Source organism: Ovis canadensis, chromosome 20 (genome assembly GCF_042477335.2).
Source record: "Ovis canadensis isolate MfBH-ARS-UI-01 breed Bighorn chromosome 20, ARS-UI_OviCan_v2, whole genome shotgun sequence".
Taxonomy (NCBI): Eukaryota; Metazoa; Chordata; class Mammalia; order Artiodactyla; family Bovidae; genus Ovis; species Ovis canadensis.
This window is the reverse complement of record NC_091264.1, coordinates 41301100-41325845: the sequence shown is the minus strand read 5'-3', so window position 1 is coordinate 41325845 and position 24746 is coordinate 41301100. Positions and strand designations below refer to the sequence as shown.

General features: G+C 46.8%; 1 protein-coding gene and 1 pseudogene across 2 annotated transcripts; both read left to right on the top strand.

The window, feature by feature from the left end:
- Positions 1-3349: 3349 nt before the first annotated feature.
- LOC138426047 (butyrophilin subfamily 1 member A1-like) lies at positions 3350-22035 on the top strand. 2 transcript variants are annotated; one of them, XM_069564685.1, is made up of 10 exons: positions 3350-3659; positions 4844-4938; positions 6931-7278; positions 11191-11472; positions 11589-11789; positions 12071-12091; positions 12186-12212; positions 13276-13302; positions 18391-18417; positions 18826-22035. In XM_069564685.1, the coding sequence occupies exons 2-10, from the start codon at positions 4854-4856 to the stop codon at positions 19521-19523; spliced, it is 1716 nt and encodes a 571-aa protein (XP_069420786.1). In that variant the 5' UTR covers positions 3350-3659; positions 4844-4853; the 3' UTR covers positions 19524-22035. The 2 variants fall into 2 exon arrangements, with proteins under 2 accessions (XP_069420786.1, XP_069420787.1); XM_069564686.1 differs by having other exon boundaries at positions 4755-4938; positions 18826-20326.
- LOC138426050 (pleckstrin homology domain-containing family A member 1-like) lies at positions 21980-23532 on the top strand (annotated as a pseudogene).
- The last annotated feature ends 1214 nt before the right edge of the window (positions 23533-24746 follow it).

Here is a 24746-nt window from a genome sequence, read left to right as displayed (position 1 = left end):
TAATATTTTTCATCTACTGTAGCATTTTAAAAATCACAATTCATTTTATATCACTATGGTTTTATGCATTAGAAGTTTTTCTGAAACTGTTTTGAAAGCTCCTGAGGCAAATTAAAGATAAGGGATACTGTGACTGTTAAATATTAACCCTGTTAGCATTAGGATAATTTATATTTTGAGAAAGAAAAGTCTTTTGTGGCGAGTGAGCAAGAAGCAGCTGGCACACGACCCTGCCAGTATGGACTCAAAGGGCTGGCATTCAGGGTGAGATAAGCTTTCTGGTCAGATCATCTTGGGGCGTGTCTGAGTCCAAGGTCCTTGCTTGTTCCTGCTTCCTGTGAAGTTGTATGGAGCTGGGGGTGGGTTGGGCTGGGTTTGACGGCTGGGGGAGGATTGAGGAGGCAGTCTCCCTGCAGCTCTAACCCCTCCCTCCTCTGTGAGGGTTTTGGACTAAGTGTCCTCGATGCCAGCACTCAGGTCTTACTTCATGTCTGTCTGCACGTGTGAGAATGAAGTAGCATAAATGGAATTTGTGTGGCTTGGTTCTTGGCACATAGGAAGTATTCAATAAAATATGGTTGTTATAAAATTCCTCTAATGTCTCTGAGACCTTAAAAAGTCTCCTTGTGGTGAAGGGATTGGTGGTGTAAGTGGGGGATAGAGATTAGGGGGGCCCTGGAAGCTAAATTTTGAACTTGTCTCATTATATCTCCTGCAGTTAATATAAATATTCCAAATATTCCTGAGTCCAGGTGGATATTAGAGGGAGTTGACCTTTTGGGGAAGACAAAGTGGGATGTGTTCAGGTATACCCTGATGGTCTGGGTTTGTCCAGAGCTATAACACCTCAGACCAGACTTCTGGGCACTAATCAACAGTTTGTGGTTTTGTGGATCCACTGGTCCTTACTCTGTGGAGACAAATATAATGGGTCGTTCAGAACAACCCAGAGTGAACACAGGCTGAGAGAGATTTGCTGAGTGTGTGGCTGTGAATCTGTGAGGTTTGGTTTTCTCATCTGTAGAATGAAGATAACAGTGACAACCACAAGGCAGAGGTGAGGAGGGAGAGACACGAGCCCAAGTCGCTTCAGACCTGAACCACTGACACTGGGACACTGGGCAGGCTGGAGGGAGCACTGTGCTTGTGTGTGCTTAGCCGCGCAGTTGTGACTGACTCTGTGACCCCATGGGCTGTGGCCTGTCAGGCTCCTCTGTCCATGGGATTCTTGAGGCAAGAATACTGCAGTGCATTGCCATGCTCTCCTTCAGGGGATCTGAACATCCTGACTCCCACCCTGCAGGCAGACTCTTTACGGTCTGGGTTACCAGGGAAGCGCTGAGGGAGCATTAGTGGTGGTTGAACCTGGTGTTGCCAGTCCATGGCTGTAACTAGTGAAGTCTTTATGTCTGGGGTAGACAGGAAAGCTGGAGAAGGCAATGGCACCCCACTCCAGTACTCTTGCCTGGAAAATCCCATGGACAGAGGAGCCTGGTAGGCTGCAGTTCATGGGGTCGTGAAGAGTCAGACACGACTGAGTGACTTCACTTTCACTTTTCACTTTCATGCATTGGAGAAGGAAATGGCAACGCACTCCAGCGTTCTTGCCTGAAGAATCCCAGGGATGGCAGAGCCTGGTGGGCTGCCGTTGGTGGGGTCACACAGAGTCGGCCACGACTTAAGTGACTTAGCAGCAGCAGCAGCAGACAGGAAAGCAGAAATGGGCAGATGGTGGGGCTGTTGTGGCCTTCCAGAGGCTGACTCCATTAGTTCAGAGTTAGCAGTCTAGTCTCTGTGGACTAGAGTGTTCTGTGAAATTGGATGAGGTTGAGTAGCCCATGTGCTAATGAAGAGACTCCTGCCAGTCAGCTCAACCAATGTTTATGGAGTGCCTCCTACATGCCCGGAAGAGTGCCTCCTCTCTTGGATTCCCTCGACATTCCTCAGGTGAACACAGGTCAGGGCTGTGGAGGAGACAGGGTGCCACCCAAACCGCAAAAGGCTTGTGTATGGATCTCATAATTGGGATCAGGAGGTCAGCAAAGTGTGCCTTGAGCAAGGTCATTTGAGGTGAGAGCTGTACAGTGGAGCGTGAGGAATGTGGGGGAGGAGCAGGATCATCCAGGGGCTGGTGAGACCAGTAAGGGGGCAGCTGGGAGAGGCACGGGGATGAGGTCAGACAGGAAGCTGGAGGCCTCGGAGCCGCGGAGGTGAGGTTGAAGCAGAGGGGTCCCTTGAAGGGTGAGGCATAAAGTTGACATAAACTGACCTGGGAGTGTCATGACATTGGAAAGAAAATAACCTGGAGGGAGTGAGGCCGGAGGTGGGTCTGGAGACCCATGAGGAAAACTCTGTGTCAGCAGAGAAATGAGAGTATGTAATGGCTGTTAGCATGAATTTGTGAAAATCTTGAATGTGTTGGAAGCACATTTCATGGGAGAGTGGGATGTGAAAGATGGCCTTCAAGTTTCCAGCAGAGAAAACCTGGTGAACACAGGTGTCCTTTACTAGGTAAGGAAAGTTCAGGGAGGGATGAGCTGGAGAGGAAGAGGCAGTCCCGTTGGTTCTTTTTTGGAGACCACAGAATCAGGCCTTTCCTGGTGTTCACTGGGCCTGGCAGAAAAGGAGTCTGAATGGCTGTGCCCAGGCCATGGGTGATACACAATCTTAACAAGCCTTAGGGCACTGTCCATTCAGCCAAGATTCTGGAGTTGGTCCTGGAAATGCGTGAAGCCTGGGGGTTAGCCCCTGGGGGGCCAGGTTGGGGGAGTTCCTGGGTCATCTGCTTGGGAAGAAAAGGAAGCAGCCACGCTGGGGGCTGTGCCCTGTGTACTTTCTAGCCGACATGGAGTCAGGCGGGGGTAGGTGTTAGTCTGTGCAGGCTGTGTGCTGCGTACAGTCCCCACTTCCGAGGTTAGAATGCTGCCATCCTGGAGTATGTCTTCTCAGGTGACAAATTAGTAAAGAATCTGCCTGCCAATGCAGGAGACCCAAGTGATGTGGGTTTGATTGCATGGTTGGGAAGATCTCCTGGTGCAGGAAATGGCACTCATTCCAGTATTCTTGCCTGGAAAATTCCATGGACAGAGGAGCTTGACAGGCTTAGTCCATGGGATCACAAAGAGTGAAACACAACTGAGGGAGTGAGCACACGTGCACAGCCTGGAGCGGAGCGCTTGTCGAGAACGGTTATCGAGTCTGTGTGTCTCTGTGTGCCCCTCAGGGTGGTTCAGCTTTACTTGAATCCACTCTCTTGTTGCTGCTCCGATCGTGCTGTTTCCTTCTTGATAACCGGGTGACTGTCCAGAGGGCAGGGCAGAGTCTGCGGGGACTGCTTTTTCCAGGTTTCACTTTCCAGTAGTGAAGGAACCAGAGAAGGGTGGACTGAGCTGACCGGGATCTTTTCCGAGGGCCTGAGGGTCCCATGGTCCAGTCTCTGCAGACACCCTGGGCCGGGCTCTGCTGCTTCTCCACTCTCCTGGGACCACCTACCCCCAGACACGAGGAACTCAGACTTGGATCGGGACCAGGATTGGGGCTCTGAGTGACTAACTTCAGCTGCGAATTCTGGGGGCAGATTTGGGGTCTGCCAGGGTCCTTGAACCTTCTCATGCTGCTGAGCTTAGAGGCGCTCCTGAAGTCCCGGCCTTTCAGAGCAGGTAAGTGGGTTTTGAAGACACTGTGGGCAAGAAGAGCAGGCAGGGAGCAGCAGGGTTGAGGAGGAGGCCGAGCAGGTGGCGGGGCTGGGGGCAGGGTAGGTGGTGCTGGATGGTGGAGTGGCTCTAGGGAGACCCAGGACCACCACAGTGAGGGGTGTGCCTTCACTCATTTGCTTCAGTGTTACTGCTATAGCACTTACTAGTAATAGGTTGTTTTCTAATTCCATGTAGTGACTACAAATATAAATTCATGTGATTCTCATGAAAACCTTGAGATGGAAATGCCGTTAATATCTTCATTTTGCAGAAAAGGAATAACACGAAGATGGTTGAGAAACTTGGCAGACAGGGGCTCAGTCTTGGGTGGAGGACTCAGCGCTTAGCCCCTAGTATCTGTCTTCCCAGGACCCTAAGCTACCTCCTCCCCTGCCTCAAACATTTAGTGTTTTGGGGTCTTTTCTCTGATGAGGACTCATTTTTTCTCTTTGGCTGCTCTGTTTCCACTGGGATCTCCAGCCCCAATGCAGAAATCTTCTTTAAATTCAGTGCGGATGAGGATTAAGCTGTCTGTGGGGACTGACTGGGCACCTGGATACGGGCCTTGTCCTTGGTCCCTGCAGGAAAGGGCTGGGTGGGGTTGAAATGCAGGTGAGCTAATCCAGCAGCAGAGGCAGCACACAGTGCCTCTGAAGGACCCACAGTCCCCTTGAGGAGGATGTTTGTGGGGCCCCAAGTAGGAGTTGGCCTGTACTTCACATTGAGAAGCTGAACCTGGGTCTCTGTCCCTAACTGGTAGACAGGAGTTGCTGGTGGTTGTGAATAATGGGAAGATGCAGGATGGTCCCAGCTCAGGGCCCCTGTTGCTGGGAAAGGAAGCACCTGGTGTTCTGGCAGGGTGGGCTGGGCTGCAGGTGCCATTTGGGTGGGAAGGGAAGGAGGGGGTTTTTCCCAAGCAAACCTTGTGGTTGTTTAGCCCCACAGAGGCTTCCACAGGGCTGGGAGGAGCCCAGGCTCAGTGCTTTCTGGGTGGCAGAGTTGTGGGGAGCCCAGCACCTCATCAGCCCAGGGATCCAGTGGCGGGCTCTGCTCCTGCAGGACTGTTTCTGGCCCTGAGCCCTCCTCCCCACCGGGGTCCCTGAGCTCTGGGCCAGCCCTGGTCTGCCTCCCGCCCTGTGTCTCCCCAGTGCTGAGGGGATGGAGGACTTCTCCCGCGGCTCTGGGCTCTGCTGCCTCATCTCTCTGCTCCTCTTCACGCAGCTGCCCACTGGGGGTTTCGCACGTGAGTATACCCCACCCCTCTTCCTGTGTGGATTCCTGGGAGCTGGGCTGGTTCTCTCCATCAGGAGTGGGTTGCTGTTTGAAAAGTCTCTTCTCTAGAAAAATTATGATACTCCCCAAACAAGTAATTGCCATTCAGTTTTTGAGAGTCTTTAAGCCTGGTAGCTCAGACAGTAAAGCGTCTGCTTATAATGTGGGAGATCTGGGTTCGATCCCTGGGTTGGGAAGATCCTCTGGAGAAGGAAATGGCAACTCACTCCAGTACTCTTGCCTGGGAAAATCCCATGGACAGTGGAGTATGGTAGGCTACAGTCCATGGGGTCGCAAAGAGTCAGACATGACTGAGCGACTTCACTAAGCCTCAATATAAAGACTATCAGCCTTATAAGTCTTTAAGCCTCAAGGCATATCAAAATGCCTTGATAGCTATCCAATGAGGTGTTTATCATGTTTTAAAAATTCAACTATGGCATATATGACAATATCTTTCACCTCATTTTTTTGTGTAGTATCTTTATTTTACATAACACATTAATTAATTAATTCTTTCCATTTCTCATATATTTACAGAGTATTGAACATGTGGTAGGTAGGTGCTTTTTATGAACAAACCAGGCAGATTCGTGTCTTTGTAAAATGTTACAATGTAGCAGGGAACCATGAACAATAAATGCATGAAAGCAGTGTAATGAATAGTTTTTTTATAAGCAATGAGAGGAGAAGCAGTGAAGCAGCATGGGGTAGAGGGCAGTCAGGCATGTGGAGGTGGGAAGTGGGCAGCAGTGTTCAGAGAGGTGTTCAGTGAGACAGTGAGATAAGAATAAAACCTGGAGGAGGGGGTGAGCCTGTGAGGGTTCCAGTGGAAGCATGGCTTCTGCAAGAGAGAACAGCCAGTGCAAAGCTGCCTGTGGGCCTGGATTTTTCAAGGGACTGTGGAGGCAAGTCTTGGCTAGAGCAAAGTGAAGGAGAGGGCGAGAAGTAGGAGCTTGGGTCCAGAAGCCCTGGGTGTCATCCCCATCGGGCCTTTGGTCCACTGAAGAGACTGAGGAGAGTCGGCAAAGCTTTGGGTAGAGTGGGGACGTGGTTTACAGGTGGAAAGAGCTGCAGACTTGGGAGTGAGGAGGAAACCTAGGGAGGCCAGTGTACTGTCGCCCTCCAGGTGAGAGACCAAGGTGACTCAGATAAACTCTGAGCAGCTCAGGAGCTGAGGAGTCATTCTCTGTAGATCCAGCAGGGACGTCCTGCACAAGGGTCAGGTCGTGGCCCATCCTCCAGGCCTCAGAAGGCCAAGGGCTCTGAGGAGATGTCAGTGGGGGTGAAAATGAGCACTTGTGGGTGAAAAAAGTGAAGGTAGGCTTTTAATGGAAACAGTATTTGTGTTTAGTTTTTAGTGCACATTTGAGCTGGGGAGAAAGTCATGAACAGAGATAAATTTAGCTCTGGAATAGAATAGTGTGGCTATAGTAGGATGTGACTGAATGATCAAGGAGTTTTGAGCTTGACCACAGGTATTCTGTTTGGTCAGGGTTCAGTCCTGCCCAAGAAGGGCAGGATAGAGCTGTGCTTCTCAAAGTGAGGCCCCTGGAACATCAGTACCAGCATCTTGGAATAGTTTAGAAATGCATATCCTTGGGCCCACCCCAGACCTTACTGAATTTCTGGGGGTGTTGGCCCACCACTGCGGTTTTATAAGCCCTCTTGCTGATTTTGCTGCATGCTGAAGGTGGAAACCATTGAGCTAGAATTTTCCATGGAAGGGTGTGAAGACAGCAATACAGATGGATGAGGGACTGTCTTTGACATCTTTTCTGGGTCACAAAATTATCATCAGTCTAGCTCAAATTTAGAATCATCACAGCTCAACCTATCAAATCAGGGTTCATCCCACCCGACACCTGTCCCCAGCCTGCCCAGGGCTTTCCATCACACTGAGCGTGTGTTCCATGCTCCCTCTGTGTCTCCTCCTCTCTCACTCCTGTGTCTGTGTCCACAGAGGGGTTCACCGTGATCGCTCCCCCGGACCCCATTGTGGCAGTGCTGGGCGGGGAAGTCCAGCTACCCTGTCGTGTATCTCCAGCCATGAGTGCCGAAGACATGGAGCTGAGGTGGTTCCGCTCCAAGTTTTCAGAAGCCGTGTTCGTCTATCAAGACCGACTCGAACAGAAAGAGGAGCAGATGGTTCCTTACGCAGGGCGGACCTCGCTGGTGAGGGACCTCCTCAACCAGGGTGAAGCTGCCGTGCGTATCCAGAATGTCCATGTTTATGATGATGGGCTGTACACCTGCTTCTTCAAAAAGGGAGGCTTCTACGAAGAGGCCAGTTTGGAGCTGAAGGTGGCAGGTTGGTGACTTATTTTTGATCCTGGAGTATTGGAGTTGGGAGGAACTTCAGGGATAATGGCAACTAATCCCTCATTTTATAGATATGGAATAGGATGCTCATCCACTCATTGCATTATTTGGTGCAAACATATTGAAACCCTACTCTATGTCACATCCTGTTCTGGGCACCTGGGATACATCAATGAACCAAACAACGTTCCCTGTTCTGTGGAGTTTATATTCTAGAGGCAGCACATAAATACTTTGACAAATAGGTTATAGAGGAAATTAGGAGGTGGTAGGTATTCATACTTATGATAAAAGGGCAAATATAACAGTGGAAGGGGACCAGGATGGGGTGGGGTGGGCTTGTGTTATGTGGGGCTTCGGGTTGGGATTTTCTGACAATTTGAGCAGAGGCTCAAAGGAAGTAGGGATTTAGCCATGTAGATATCTGTGGGACCAGAGTTCCCAGCAGAGGAAACACCTGGCGTGAAACCCTGAGGCAGGAGTGTGGCTGGAGGAGTGTGACTGGAGGAGGAGTGGCTGGAGCAGGAAGCCCTCGTGGTTGATAAGATGAGTAAATGGAGGGTTGTAAGAGATGACAACAATTGAATAAAGATATGTTCTTGGCGCGGGGTGCACAGAGAAAGGATTGATTAATGCTCTCTCTGGTGGTCAGGAGAATTTTGCAGGTAATATACACTGAAAGGGGCCCCTGAGTTCATTAGATCAGGCTGCAAAGAGCCCTTGAGGTTGATGCACTGGAATATGAGAAGTCAGGGGAGAGGAGAAGAAAGGAGAGGAAGAGAGAAGAGAGGAGATAGAGTGTGGTGATGGCAGTTGCTAGCAGTTAACCAGAGTCCTTGGTGCTGCAGTGTGTGGTCCCTGAGGGGCACAGACAGTGGAAGCTGGGGGGAAGAGGAGAGGAATTTGAGGGGCCATGTAGATGCTAGGTTGTAGAAGACTTTGCATGCTGTGCTATGGATGTTGATGCACCACTGAGGAAATTTTCAACAGGGCAGTTCCTGGGACATTTCTTTGGTCAGCTGTGAATGAAAGGTGAGCCAGGCTGAAGGCATGGATGTAGTTACGAGGTCCACAGGCTGACCCCCAGAAGAGGCAATGGGATCACATAGAGAGACGAGGGAATCAGACATCTGTGATGTTTAGAAAGTAGAGCAAGCTGATTGAGTGTATTTGGGGACAGAGTTTGGGGGAAGAGGAGACTGCAGAAACTCTGAGGGTTTTGCATTGGCTGTTTGTTGTTTAGTTAGTAAGAATATTGAAAATTATGTGTGTTGATTGAAGAAAAACACACAACTTAAGAACTGTGAGCTGTGTTTTATTCAGGGTCTTACTGAGGGGTATATAATCCAGGAAATAGCTTCTCAGTAGCTCTGAGAACCTGCTCCAATGAGGTAGGGGGAGAAGCCAGTTTATACAGGATTTTGGCTAGGGAACAAGTGCAGTCAAGCATACTTAGTATGCTAAGTGGCTTCAGTCATGTCCGACTCTGCGACCCCATGAACTTGTAGCCCACCAGACTCCTCTGGCCATGGGATTCTCCAGGTAAGAATACTGGAGTGGGCTGTCATTTCCTCCTCCAGGGGATCTTCCCAGCCCAGAGATCTAACCCACGTCTCCTGTTGCTCCTGCATTGTAGGTAGATTCTTTACTGCTGAGCCACTGGAGAAGCCCAGAAGTCAAGTGTACACTTTGGTAAAATGTTACTGTTTGTCGCAAGGATCAGATATCTCAGTTAATAATATTAGCACTTTTCTAGGAAGATGCGGAGAAGGCAATGGCACCCCACTCCAGTACTCTTGCCTGGAAAATCCCATGGATGGAGGAGCCTGGTAGGCTGCAGTCCATGGGGTCTCGAAGAGTCGGACATGACTGAGCGACTTCTCTTTCACTTTTCACTTTCATGCACTGGAGAAGGACATGGCAACCCACTCCAGTGTTCTTGTCTGGAGAATCCCAGGGACGGCAGAGCCTGGTGGGCTGCTGTCTATGGGGTCGCAGAGTCGGCCACGACTGAAGCGACTTAGCAGCAGCAGCAGCAGCAGGAAGATGCAAGAATCTAGGTTCACTAAATATTTTTTTCCTGAGATATCTCTAAGTATCTAAGGGGCCTGTTTTTCCAAATCACAGAGTGCCTTGCCCTATTTTCACCCCGAATTCCTTTCAGAGTGTACTGTCAGTGAGTAACTGAGAGGTTAATGACTTGAATCTTGTAGAATTGGATGGTGGGCAAGATTCTTTGCTTTACGTATGTTAGTTATCTATTGTCAAGATAATGCTGTATAATAAACAGTCACAAAGATCACAGTGGCATATAACAGTAACCATTTATTTAATTCAGGCATGAAGGGAGTGCAGCTAGTTTGGGCTGTATTTGATTAATCTTATCTGGGTTTATTCATACCTCTTTGGCCATGTCGGCTACAAAACAAAAACAAAATCTCCCAAACCAGAAATCATCTTCACAGTTAGTGGAGAAAGAACACAGTTTTATTACTGAATGGGCATTCAACCAGTATGTGATAGACATCACAGGCAATCGACTAAGAGATTGTAAAGACAGAAAGATATCTCCCCCCTTTTATAAAGCTAAGCAGATACAATCCATTACATACTTGTTTTTAAGAAGAACAATAACTATTCCTCATGTCGGAGCACTTGACAGCACCATCTGTCACACAGTTCACTCTAAATTTTCCTGATAATTGAGCTGACCATCAATGTTAGCTAATTGGTTTAAGCCACAGGAAAAACAAATTCTTATGTGTTTATGACAGGAGGTATTTTTACACCTTGTAGCTTGGTGATGGCTGAAGTTGGGCTCCTACCCTCCCACAGGGAAGGGGAAAGTGGGGTGCTGTTTCCCTTGAACTTTATATTTACAGATGGCTCCTAGGTCCTAGTGAAAGACATTCCTGGGTCAAAATTCTTATCTAGTTCTCAAAAAGGATTTATATACATTTAAAACTGGGGAGAAAATACCTACAATTACAGGTTTTCTCAAGCAAATATTCTAAGAAAAACAAAGGAAGGGGAATCTCCGCCCTTATTTTCAACAGGGAGAATGAGCCTGTTATTTTTAATTCGTATTTGTCATTACAGTCAGCTGAGGAGGTCACATTAGAACCTTTGCTGGGTCTGTTCATGTGGGTTTGTTCAACTGGCTATTGATTGATCTAGGAAAGTTTCAGCAGGAAAGGTTGCACTAGAGCAAACACATCCTCCCCCTGGTGGAGAGCAGCCCAACGACACAAGGACTTTACAACCTAGTCATGTGACCTAATCTCTTAGTGGCTAGTTGAGTCACAGGACTGGCCCCGAGGCAGAGTGTGGAGTCACCAAAAACTGTGGCAGACAGGGAGCTGGATATAAAGGGGAGTGAAGAGTTGGCAATATTTTTATACAGAATCTGTCATGGATGGGGCCAAATCACATATTCAGTTCTAGAATTATGAGTGGGAAGTATATGTGAGGAATCTGGGTAGAGGTAAACCTGTGGATAAGAGGAAGGGATGTTCAGGACATCGAGTTGTTAGATGACTTAATTTTGGTGGTGATTTACAAAGAGAGGCAGTGGGTGTGGAAGCAGACGCCCTGGGAGAGTGTGAGGTGAGGAGAGTCCAGGATAAGGGTGGACCTAGGACCACATTCCTCCCCGTGTTTACACGGCATCAGCCCTTCCATCTGCACGACTGGGGAGAAGGGGCCCAGCCCTCTGAAACCCTGGGGGTCCCCATGCTCCTTCCTTCTGTTTGCCGAGGCAAGGCCACCTCCTTGTTCCCTGTGGGACCAGGCTGCCTCCAGAGCCCTCAGAGCCCCAAGAATGCCAAGTGCAGGGCGCCCCTGGAGTTGTGCAATCACAGGCACTGCTGGGTCCTTGGGCTCTGCATCTTGCCTCCCGCAGGTGTGGGCTCTGCCCCTCAGGTGCGCATCACAGGGCCTGAGGAAGACGGGGTTCGCGTGGTGTGCACGGCCTCGGGGTGGTTCCCGAAGCCTCAGGTGCAGTGGAGAGACCTCAGCGGAGAGAAGTTCCTGGCGTTCTCCGAGGCCCACACCCAGGATGCTGAAGGGCTGTTCAGCGTGGAGGCGGCGCTGGTGGTGCGAGACAGCTCTGTGGGGAACGTGACCTGCTCCATCCTCAACCCTGTCCTGGGCCAGGAGGAGGCCATGGCCATTTTCATCCCAGGTCAGAGGTGCTCCCGGCTTCCAGCAGGGCTGGAGGAGGGGGCCGGGTATTCCTGGGTGTTCCGGGCTGGGCTGTCCTGGGCGGGGGCCCTGACGGGGTATCTGGCTGGGCTGCAGAGCCCTTCTTCCCCCAGGCCTCTCCCTGGAAGGTGGCTTTCTCGGTGAGCCTGACTGTGCTGGTGATCTTGCTCCTTGGGGCTGGGTGTTACACCAAGAAAGAACATTCCACGAAGGTGCAGGAGATGCGAGAAAAGGAGACTCTGTGCCAGACTAGAGAGCAGGACCATCAGACAAAGGAGGAAGTGCTGAAGGACACAGGTAAGGCAGGACAGGGGTCAAGGCTGGTGAATGGCAGCTGGTGCTGAGAGGGAGGAACTGACCACAGGGCCTGAGTCCAGGGCTCTGGGGAAATCCTAGTCCAGAGTAGGTGGCTGGGGAGACCTGGGTGGACAGCTGGAGCCGTGGAGGCTCTGATGGGTCTGTAGTTGGAAAGTCTTCTTCAGAGGTTACAAACAGAGAGGTGGTATTTGTGGATTATGTTTTTTAGGGAGTAGAGTTCATGGTTTTTTTTTTTTTTTTTTTTTTTTACTCTCTTTCAGCTAAACTTCAGGAAGAACTTGGTAAGTTCTGCTTTTCCTCTTAAGCTCTCTGCATCCCCTTCATAGGAGACAGTCTGGTTCTTAGCTCACCTATTTCCTGTGTGTTGCCTTTCAGAGAGGAGGAAATCCGCTTATCTGGCTGGTGAGTGACTCTCCGGTGTCCTTGGGTTTCCTGTCCTACGTGTGCCAAGGCATCCCTCTCTTCCATTCTGTCTAGGCATAGAAATGTGGACCTGCTTCCCTGGGACAGAAGTGGAGGCTTCTAGGAGGCAGAATCCATGCATGGGCTCTCCCAGATCTGGACTGCTTGTTCCCACCCGTTTCTTGGGATCCTGGGTGTAATGATGACCCCAGAGTCTATCATGCACCCTGGGTCTTATTCCAACCCCGACTGACCCACCGTATTAATAGTTTACTATCCTTCTGTGCATCTGATCTTCAGTCAGTACCCAGAAGCAAAAGTCATGTGCTGTGAGATTTCATTAAAGGAACTATACAAATAACCAGCTTGATTAAGTTTAGGAGTGTGACCCCCTGTCTCCATCCCAAAACACTGTCCAAGGAGTCCATTCCCTCCAGTTTCTTTGGGTGATGATCAAAAAGTTATGGGGCAGAATTGAAATGACCATGTACAGAAATGCCATGGAATGAACTGTCAGTACCCCTGAATAGTGTTTATCTCTAGCAATATTTCATCTGAGAAAGATTAGCCACTTTTACACAGAGCTCATCTCACTTCTTAAAGTAGTTCCCATATCAAGTTATTTCGCAAATTTATTTTTTCCAGTAAAAAAACTGAATACAATAATGCTTTCTTAAAATTATATAATAATTTCTATTTTACTCCTTAAAATATTTTCACACAAAGTAGAATTTTTGACCCTTAGTAGCAAAAGTGAATGCAGATAGAATAAAAATTTTTGAGGGTTTTGAGGCAAGAACAGCTAAGTGACTTGCTAAACATCACACGCAGCAGTGGGACAGTGGTGGAAGTCAGTATGGAGTGTGCAGGCCACCTGACCTGTGCTCCAGGGGATTCCCCACCACACCCGCTCTCTGCACATGGCTGGAGGTCACCTTCTCTCCAGCCTCTCCCCGACTGTGGTTAGTCTCACCTGCAGAGCAGAGGGGAGGCAAGGGCCAATAGTTTCACACTGAGCAGGTTTCTTCTGGCTGAGGTCTCACCAGAGTGTGTTCCCTTTCAGCCTGGAGGAAGGCCCAGCTGTATGCAGGTAAGTGGTGCTGAGTTCCTGCGGCCTCCCCTCCCAGCCTAGACTCTGCCCCCTTCTCCCTGAGGGGACCCCACAGCAGGATGGGGTAGTGTCCCTGGTCTTCTTGTCACCTTCGTAGCCTCCACCTGGAGACTGCAGGGACTCCTCGGAACACAGGTGTGCCTCCATCCTGCCCATGCTCTGCTGCAGGGCACTGTCAGGGTTAGCAGCACCCTCCCCAAACGCCTGGTGCAACTGGGACTTCTTTTTGTGAAAGTGACATTGGAGGGGTCAGTGGTGATGAGAGACGGCAGCAGGGAACGACTGTGTGAATCAGGAATTGCTCATCTCTGGAAGATTTCAGAAGTCATACTTGCCTACTCAGGACTCAGTTCTTCTCAAGGGGGCCCTTGATTCCTGATCTGTCTTGCTTCAAAATTCCTTCCCTTTTTGGCTCTAGTTTTGTTTTTCCTATTTTCTCTTGGTCCTCTGAGATACTGATCCTCTCTCTACCTCCTCACGCTCTGACTCTGTGTCCAGGCTGGGTTTCATCCTCCAAGCCTCTTGGTTGCTGAGGAATTAGTTGCTGTAGAGCAGGTGTTCTGAATCTGGGGTCCAAAAACCATGGGGTGTTTCTGGGCTCCTTGGGTAAGGATTTATGAACGTTCTTAAGTTCTACTCAAAATCTTGTGTTTATGTTTGTGTGACAGGGACAAAAATGTAACAACCATGATCTTCCTTTTCAGAGAATTCTGTATTTGCTGATGGGTTCATTTTGGTTGGGTATATTAGGGGCCATGGACCAAGACTGGGAAAGAAGAAATGTAGAGGAGAAAAAATCATTTCACAGAGAAATGGTGGGAAACAAATCAGGGATGACAAGACCAGAAGGAGGAAGAGAGGAGGAGATGAGGAGGAAGTGCCATGTCTGAGATTTGTCTTGTAGAGATGGAGTGGCTTGTAGTGGTGGAAGAGAGACCACAAGTCATAGCCATTGTGGTTTGCTGGGGAGCACACAGACGGTGTGCAAGTTATTTAGGTGCATAAAGTGTGATCGAACCCATCTTTGCATCATGCAAAGATGGGCTCGATAAAGGACAGAAATGGTATGGACCTAACAGAAGCAGAAGATATTAAGAAGAGGTGGCAAGAATACACAGAAGAACTGTACAAAAAAGATCTACATGACCCGGATAATCACGATGGTGTGATCACTCATCTAGAGCCAGACATCCTGGAATGTGAAGTCAAGTGGGCCTTAGAAAGCATCACTATGAACAAAGCTAGTAGAGGCAATGGAATTCCAGTTGAGCTATTTCAAATCCTGGAAGATGATGCTGTGAAAGTGCTACACTCAATATGCCAGCAAATTTGGAAAACTCAGCAATGGCCACAGGACTGGAAAAGGTCAGTTTTCATTCCAATCCCAAAGAAAGGCAATGCAAAAGAATGCTCAGACTACTGCACAATTGCATTCATCTCACATACTAGTAAAGTAATGCTCCAAATTCTCCAAGCCAGGCTTCAGCAATACGTGAACCGTGAAATTCCTGATGTTCAGGCTGGTTTTAGAAAAGGCAGAGGAACCAGAGATCAAATTGCCAACATCCGCTGGATCATGGAAAAAGCAAGAGAGTTCCAGAAAAACATCTATTTCTGCTTTATTGACTATGCCAAAGCCTTTGACTGTGTGGATCACAACAAACTGGAAAATTCTGAGAGATGGGAATACCAGACCACCTGACCTGCCTCTTGAGAAATCTGTATGCAGGTCAGGAAGCAGCAGTTAGAACTGGACGTGGAACAACAGCCTGGTTCCAAATAGGAAAAGGAGTACGTCAAGGCTGTATATTGTCACCCTGCTTATTTAACTTATATGCAGAGTACATCATGAGAAACACTGGACTGGAAGAAACACAAGCTGGAATCAAGATTGCTGGGAGAAATATCAATAACCTCAGATATGCAGATGACACCACCCTTATGGCAGAAAGTGAAGAGGAGCTAAAAAGCTTTTTGATGAAAGTGAAAGAGGAGAGCGAAAAAGTTGGCCTAAAGCTCAACATTCAGAAAACGAAGATCATGGCATCCAGTCCCATCACTTCATGGGAAATAGATGGGGAAACAGTGGAAACAGTGTCAGACTTTATTTTTTTGGGCTCCAAAATCACTGCAGATGGTGATTACAGCCATGAAATTAAAAGACACTTACTCCTTGGAAGAAAAGTTATGACCAACCTAGATAGCATATTCAAAAGCAGAGACATTGCTTTGCCGTCTAAGGTCCATCTAGTCAAGGCTACGGTTTTTCCAGTAGTCATGTATGGATGTGAGAGTTGGACTGTGAAGAGTGCTGAGCACTGAAGAATTGATGCTTTTGAACTGTGGTGTTGGAGAAGACTCTTGAGAGTCCCTTGGACTGCAAGGAGATCCAACCAGTCCATTCTGAAGGAGATCAACCCTGGGATTTCTTTGGAAGGAATGATGCTAAAGCTGAAACTCCACCTCATGCGAAGAGTTGACTCATTGGAAAAGACTCTGATGCTGGGAGGGATTGGGGGCAGGAGGAGAAGGGGATGACAGAGGATGAGATGGCTGGATGGCATCACGGACTCGATGGATGTGAGTCTGAGTGAACTCCGGGAGCTGGTGATGGACAGGGAGGCCTGGTGTGCTGGGATTCATGGGGTCGCAAAGAGTCGGACACGACTGAGCGACTGAACTGAACTGAAAGTGTGATCAACTCCTTGATATCTCTTAAGAAATTTCAATAAAGGCATATTTGTTTTTAAGCCATTTTAAGGTAACCATGTAGGAGAAGTCAATGGCATCCCACTCCAGTACTCTTGCCTGGAAAATCCCATGGACGGAGGAGCCTGGTGGGCTGCAGTCCATGGGGTTTTGAAGAGTCGGACACAACTGAGGGACTTCCCTTTCACTTTTCACTTTCATGCAATGGCAACCCACTCCAGTGTTCTTCCCTGGAGAATCCCAGGGACAGGGGAGCCTGGTGGGCTGCTGTCTATGGGGTCACACAGAATTGTACATTACTGAAGTGACTTAGCAGCAGTAACAGAGTAACCATGTAATTCAGTCTGCTTCTGATAATGAGACCATCTCAACCTTCCTGTAGTGGTTAGGGCAGGAGTGTGGTATGGGGCATCCTAATGTAATGTAAGGTTGTTCTGAGAACCCTTTAGCTTTGATCTGTACCCTGTAAACCCATGCAGCATACCCTTTCCCTGATTGGAATGTTTGTGTTTACAGACAGGAATATAGATTGTGAGAGACAGAGAGGGGTAAGCCAAGGGTGAAAATGCCTGGGAGCCAGATGCGTGAGGATTTAGGATCCCACCTGAGGGATTCTTACTGATTCACCCTGGGATTTATGTTAAATATGAGGATCAGATAGTTCTCTTTTATTATCTTTCCCTTACCTATTAGATTAAAAAGCGTGTGTTTTAATACATACCTTGTGTAATCTTTTGTTTTGTAAGGATAAACCCCATTAACCTAGAATCAGTTTTTATATTGACAAGTGTCAAGTGGGAGGTGGTCAAATGTCAGATTGCTTTTTATTCATAAAATTGGAAAAAATTGTATTAATGATTTGCTGTAGAAATTAAGTGAAGAATAGCATCACACTTGATACATGTGGAGTCTCACAGTTAAATGCCAGCTCTCTTTTTCCTTCCTCCCTCTTTTTCTTGTTGTTAATCTCTATCATTTGTGGTATAGATAGCTAAGGATCAACTAGTGTCTTGGTGAAGAAGAAATAAATTAAAGTTCATTTTTTTCTCAAAGGGTCACATGGGTTAGGCTGCTTTATGTGATCTTATTTCTATCAGGCAAATAAAAGGAATGTCAATTTCATCATGAACCTGTATTAAGTAGGAATGGTGTAATAACTTTATACCTCAAAATTGCAAAAAAAAAGAGCCATTTCCATAAATGTTCTAATCTTGTTCCTGATTCTCCACCCTGTTGGAGGCAACAGCTCTCTCAGTGCAGACATTTCAGGGTCTTATGACATATAGGGTTTGCTTTGCTTTGGTTGTTGAGCTTCCTTTCTTTTTTCCAAAAGCGAGTATGGAGGTTGGAAGGAATTATTTGGCTGTGGGCCAGTTGGGAAAGGGATCCTTATGTTCTTCTTTAGTCATATCAGGCCATTGCCCGGGGGACACTAGTCTGATCTGGTCCTTAAGATTCTTGGTTTGGAGCTGGCTGAGGATCAGCAGGTCTTGGCTAGGTATTTGGGTTATCGCCCCCTGACCCTTGGTCACATCGTACGGTTCTTAATCGCATCTGTAAAGTTCCCTTTACCACAGTGTATTTACACAGTCTGAAGTTTAGAACATGGACATCTTTGGGGTCCTCTTGTGGTTCTCCTGAAAGCTTAAAACCTCTCTGGGAAATTATAGGGGGAAGCAGATGACTAGATCTAATATTTTGGCTTTTCCTTCACAGGTAGAGCTGTTCTTGTTCCACTAACCCTACAAAAAGCAGAAGAGAATTCATGAGAGTCTTTCCTCTCATTGCGTGTCTGTCTTTCTCACTTCAAACATCCCTCTCCTTTCCTTGAAATCTCTCCATTGTCTCCTAACTGAGCAAGATTTCTCTGATGCTGTATCCCAAATTCTCTTCACTAATGACTTATAGTCATTCTCTGAGTTTGGTTCAGCTAAGTTATATTCTACCACTGACTTGGAGGTAACCTGCATGCTCAATTCAATTAGCTCTTCATAATTGCTTAAGAACCTTGGAAATTTTGATCTCCCTAATTCTTTCTCCAGAAAACTTAGTTTTAAGGATGTCCGGCTAAGGACTGGAGAAAATGTTATTTTATAGTGAAGTTTGGGCAATTTGTTCAGATTGATATCAAGCCTCTTAACCCCTCAGTATTAAGATTTATGGCTTTGCCTTCATGGTAAGGTTGCAACATGATGGTTCTCTGTGCGTTTATGAAAAGAAATACATGCGTCAGTTGAATATTTCCAAAACATTTTCCCCTATAACTCTCTGAAAAGTATGCTTCATGATACTAAGCACTGACCTTGATATGTACAGTCTCTACAAAACCCTGATATGAAACGTGTGTTTTCCTTGTAGATTGGCGGAAGGAGAAGTTCCAGGCCTGTGAGTGACTTTGTGTTTTTTCTGGATTTTCCTACTGCTGTCCCTGTGGCCTCGCCTTCAGTTCTCAGTGGTGACATAGATGCTGTCACCATCAATAGTGTGGGGTGGGATGTGGTGGTGATAGTCACACACAGGTGGGGCTGATGACTTTGGCTGATATTGAACACTAAATAGACATCCTTCAGCCCTTGGAGAGCAGCCTGGTCTTCAAGGGCTCTGTGACATATCACACCCTGAAATCAGTCTCATGGGTCCTTTTCCTGCTTGGAGGCCCATCAACTTGAATCACAAGTTTCTATTGTCAGGGTGCTTAGCCTCCCTTCCATGCAGCTAGGATTCCTGGTTGAGGGGTGGTTGAGTGTTCTTGGGGAGGGGAGGATCTTGAATGATAGATAACTTTCTCTGCAGGGCCTGTCACTCTGGATCCAGGATCTGCCCATTCAGACCTTGTCATCTCTCATGAAAAGACAAGTGTGACCTTGAAGGCCTCCCCAAGTGTGACCTTGAAGACCTCCCCAAGTGTGAACGCTGGAGATACCTGCAGTGTACTGGGCTTTGAGGGCATCACATCAGGGTGCTGTTATTGGGAGGTGGAGATCAGGGATGGAGACCAAAGCGAGTGGGCCCTGGGGGTCTGTAGGGAAGGTGTGAACACGAAAGGCTGGTATGTAGAGTCCCCAGATAAGGGGTTCTGGGTTGTGGGGAGATTTGAAAGAGGATATTGTGCCTGTACTGTACCTGAGACTCCGCTATCCCTCACGCAGGGTCCCCACCCCAGGCTTAGGGTGGGGGTGTTCCTGGACCACCAGGAAGGGGACGTCTCCTTCTACAACATGACTGATGGCTCCCACATTTTCTCCTTCCCTCAGGCTTCCTTCTTTGGGACCCTCTTTCCATACTTCATGATTAAGTCAGGAGACGTGTCCCTGACCGTCTGCTCCAAGATGGGAGGGTCTGAGGGGCTCCCTGTTGCCCTTAGCAATCCTTCTCTGGAGGAGTCTGTGAGCCTCCCAGGGGCGGGGTTCAGCTCAGGCTCTGGTGCTGATGGTCCTCCAGGGGCTGAGTCTCCACTTCTCCCCTGCAACCCCGAGGCTGTGTCCCCATAGGGCTGGTCACTCTCCTGGACCCTCACTGTGCCTCTTCCTGGAGCTGAAGACTCCCTGTGACAGAGGCCCCAGAGGGGCAGCCTGGATGGCTGAGGGTCTCGCCCTCCTGCTCTGGAGACAGGCTCTTGGGCTTGTGGTTATGAGAATTTTCAGTTCATGCCATATGCTCAGGTGACAGATTACAAAAGTTGACTCTCTGAGCTGGTTTGGGGGTAGCCTGAAGTTTACTATGGGACACTGTTTTTCTTTTAGTAATGAAAAATATTTCATGAAGCTTTTATACTGTTTGGATATGCTAAGTGATGAGAGGTTGAATTACTCTGCAGACTAATGTTTTTGTTGTTGTTTAGTTGCTAAGTTGTGTCTGACTCTTTTGTGACCCCATGGACTAAAGCCCACCAGGCTCCTCTGTTCACGGGATTTCCCAGGCAAAAATACTGGAGTGAGTTGCCATTTGCTTCTCCAGGAGATCTCCCTGCCCCAAGGATTGAACTCAGGTTTCCTCCATTGTCAGGTGGATTCTTTAAGGCTGAGCCACCAGGGAAGCCTGGTGGTGTTACTTTATCCAATTTGAGTTTGTTAAGTAGAACCCAGAGAGTGATGGTTGGTCCTCAGTTTTTTTTAGAGGATGGACACTATCAAATCAGAAAAGCTGGCCATACATAAATTTCCAGGGAAATGGTTGGCTGATGGAGTCTTAAGGAGTCTAATATTTTACTTTTTGTATTTTCTGTTGCGGAATGGATAAAACGCACGCACCAGTTTCCCCTTAATTTCAGTAAATTTTTGTTACCTGTAAAAAACCTGTGTTGTGTTCACTTAAGGAGTTAAGGGGATGGATCTAGGTTTTTCATTTCTGTTAACATCAGCTAGAAATAAGAGAACTGCTGTCTGAATTAAGATGTAAATGAAGAAGAGAATTTTCGGAGGCAGGGTGAATTGCAAAAAGCTTTGATCAATTGCACTCATCTCACATGCTAGTAAAGTAATGCTCAAAATTCTCCAAGCCAGGCTTCAGCAATACGTGAACTGAAAACTCCCTGATGTTCAAGCTGGTTTTAGAAAAGGCAGAGGAACCAGAGATCAAATTGCCAACATCCGCTGGATCATGGAAAAAGCAAGAGAGCTCCAGAAAAACATCTACTTCTGCTTTATTGATGATGCCAAAGCCTTTGACTGTGTGGATCACAACAAACTGGAAAATTCTTCAAGAGATGGGAATACCAGACCACCTGACCTGCCTCTTGAGAAATCTGTATGCAGGTCAGGAAGCAACAGTTAGATCTGGACATGGAACAACAGACTGGTTCCAAATAGGAAAAGGAGTACGTCAAGGCTGTATATTGTCACCCTGCTTGTTTAACTTCTATGCAGAGTACATCATGAGAAACACTGGACTGGAAGAAATACAAGGTGGAATCAAGATTGCCAGGAGAAATATCAATATATGCAGATGACACCACCCTTATGGCAGAAAGTGAAGAGGAGCTAAAAAGCTTTTTGATGAAAGTGAAAGAGGAGAGCGAAAAAGTTGGTTTAAAGCTCAACATTCAGAAAACGAAGATCATGGCATCCGGTCCCATCACTTCATGGGAAATAGATGGGGAAACAGTAGAAACAGTGTCAGACTTTATTTTTTTGGGCTCCAAAATCACTGCAGATGGTGACTGCAGCCATGAAATTAAAAGACGCTTACTCCTTGGAAGAAAAGTTATGACCAACCTAGATGGCATATTCAAAAGCAGAGACATTGCTTTGCTGTCTAAGGTCCATCTAGTCAAGGCTATGGTTTTTCCAGTAGTCATGTATGGATGTGAGAGTTGGACTGTGAAGAGTGCTGAGCACTGAAGAATTGATACTTTTGAACTGTGGTGTTGGAGAAGACTCTTGAGAGTCCCTTGGACTGCAAGGAGATCCGACCAGTCCATTCTGAAGGAGATCAACCCTGGGATTTCTTTGGAAGGAATGATGCTAAAGCTGAAACTCCAGTACTTTGGCCACCTCATGCGAAGAGCTGACTCATTGGAAAAGACTCTGATGCTGGGAGGGATTGGGGGCAGGAGGAGAAGGGGACGACAGAGGATGAGATGGCTGGATGGCATCACGGACTCGATGGATGTGAGTCTGAGTGAACTCCGGGAGCTGGTGATGGACAGGGAGGCCTGGTGTGCTGGGATTCATGGGGTCGCAAAGAGTCGGACATGACTGAGCGACTGAACTGAACTGAACTTGACCAAGAGCTGGAGCCGTGGTCATTGTATGCCCCTTATCATTGTGTTGCCCCTCTGCACTTCCATGTCCAATGGTCATGGTTAATGGAAAAACACAGGCCGCTTCAGGCAGCTCAGTGCCTGTGGGACTGCGGGCCTGGGCGGGGTTAGCCGGACAGGTTCTGAGAGCGCGTTGAAGCAAGCTGTGAGAATTGAGGGACCAAGGAGTGCTGGTCAAGCTTAGAAATGACTTACGTGGATCATCAGAATCGCATTTGTGGTTTTCCAGACATTAAAGAAAATGAATAGAGTGTGAAATTTCTTTGGAGGTACTTCATACTGGATACTAGAGGAGATAGTTTTGTATGATATATGGATAATCCACAAAACCTACCTTCTGGATTGGTAATTGTGGAGCCATTAAAAAAAAATGAAAGTGTTAGTTGTGTCTGGCTCTTTGTGATCAGATGGATTGTAGCCTGCCAGGCTTCTCAGTCCATGGAATTCTCCAGGCAAGAATACTGGAGTGGGTGGGTAGCCATTCCCTTCTACAGGGGATCTTCCTGCTCCAGGAATCGAACCTGGTTCTCCCCCATTGCAGGAGGGTTCTTTACTGTCTGAGCAACAGGGAAGTTCTCTAATTTACCTACATTTCAAAGTTATGAATGCAGGGGTGAAGAACTATTTCCTACAAGCCAATGATTACCAGGACCTAGTAGAATGGATAAATGTGTTGAACAAATCTATAAAAATTATAATATCAAAGCAGTCAGTCTCACAGCCTCATTCTGACAACAGGTCACCAAGGTGAATGTGGGAAGAAGAAAATGTCTTACAGAACGGACACTGTTGGTAGTGTGGCCATCATTACTGCAGCTCAAAAAGAAGCAATTGAAGGTGGTGAAACTATTGACAGAAATAATTTGAAGCGGTCACAAATCTATCTTCCTTACTTTACTCCTAAACCACCTTCAGGGAGTGCAGTTATCAAAGCTGGATATTGTGTAAAACGGAGAACAGTGATGAAAAACTGGAAGAGAAGATATTTTCAACTAGATAAAAACACAACAGGTTATTTTAGATCTGAAGTGGAAAAGGAAGCTCTCCATGTAATACCACTTAAAGAGGTTCATAAAGTCTAGGAACGTAAACCAAGTGACGTAATGATGAGAGACAACCTCTTTGAAATTGTAACATCCTCTGGCACTTTCTATGTGCAGGCTGATAGCCCTGAAGAAATGCACAGTGGGATTAAAGCAGCCTCAGGTGCCATTGTAGCACAGCGGGACCTGGCAGATCAGCGTCCCCTAGCATAATGTCTCACACTGAGTTACTAATCTTATTGCTAATGATTGCCTGTGTCTGACCACTTCTCCTCTTTGCAGGAGCATTCTAACAGTCTTTCCAAATCTAAATACGCTCTCTACTCTGTCAGTGTGCAGCAGCCACCCCACATTCCACAGCCTCTCGCAGCAATTCTGCTCTTTGATCTCAAGTTTTGCCACAGAAAAGCTAGGATTTTATGAATCTCTTGCCAAGTTCAAGCCATGGAACTTCAAGGTCTAGACTGTCTCTCCAAGAGAACCAGCTTCCAAAGTAACTGAACAAGCTCTGCTGAAACCTCAAAGAAAAATGGCCCTCAGAAACAAAATTATGACCCTGTGGGCTTGGATAATGCAAGCTTTCCAGTCAGTGATGTGTGAGGTAGAAACACATGTAGCCTGATATGCCTTATCAACTCTCAGTGTCCTTTCATGAGTCTTCTCACCAAAGATGATAAAGGAGAAATGGGTTTTAATGCATATAGGATCCTGCCTTGTTGCTGTACTGTTTATAAGCTGGTAAGCCAAGAAGCTAGGGAATGGCCTAACTAAATGTAATTTCTTTAAAAAAAAAAAAAAAGAAAAATGCCCAAAGTGTCTCAGTATCAACTGTCTGAAGCTTTGTTCTCACTGGGGTGATAAAAGTGTGTGACATTTTTTTCCTAATGAATTGGACAATTAAAATATTTCACAATTTAAAACATGAACAATGCTTATTATTTTGGTTGTATTAAAAATGCTACTGTGACTTCCTATTAGATGTTCAAATTCTACACATTCTTATTGGTTAATATTATTGAAGGAAATATTGCCAAAGATATCTAAACTCATGATGTCTGTGTGCTGTAAAATCTATACTACAGTGTGGACAATTTTGAAATTATAACCATTTTTGATGCTCTGGATCTCAAGGTGTGTGATGTGTCTTGCATAGAGGATGTATACTAATCCCAAGCTCCTGATTTATTCCTGTCCCCCCTCACTAAGTTTCCCCTTTGGTAACCATAAATTAAACAAATTTATTTTTTATCTTACTCTCCCTTGAGTTCTTTCCATGGTTTTTTGCTTTTCATTCAGTTGGTGCTCAGGCTGTCTCTCCAGTCTAAATGGAATGCATTCATTATTTGGTCTCACAGAATCCCTTTTCTTGATTTTGTAGCAGTTATTTCAATTTACACTTAGTCCTGACTACTTGACTGATGCCTGAGTTTCCTCCAGAGTGTAAGTCTCATAAGGGACATTTATCCCCAAAGTCTGGGGTTATAGTTCCTGTTATATATGTCTAATTAATAAATATTTATTGGATGAATATAAATGATCATTTTCCCTCCTTGTATACTCTGATAGAAGCTCAGCAAAGTTGTAAGAGGAACTATGAGGAATGTTGGCGATGAAGAAAATTGTGAGAAAAGCAGGACATGAGGAAAATAATATGAGAAAAGAAGATGGTGAAAAGAAACTGATGGAGAAAAGACAGTGGGGGCAAATTTTGAGGTAAAAAAGGCTGAGGGGAAAGTGTAAGCTCATATGTCAGTGCCAAGGAACTTGTGAGAGGAGGAGACATTGAAGGGGAAATGTGAGAAGAAAATGAAGTGAAAAAGAAAACATGAAGGGAAAATGTGGTGAGGTGAAATTATGAGGAAAAGTCTCTTGAGGGAAACTTGCAAGAAAAAATTATGAGGAGAAACTGG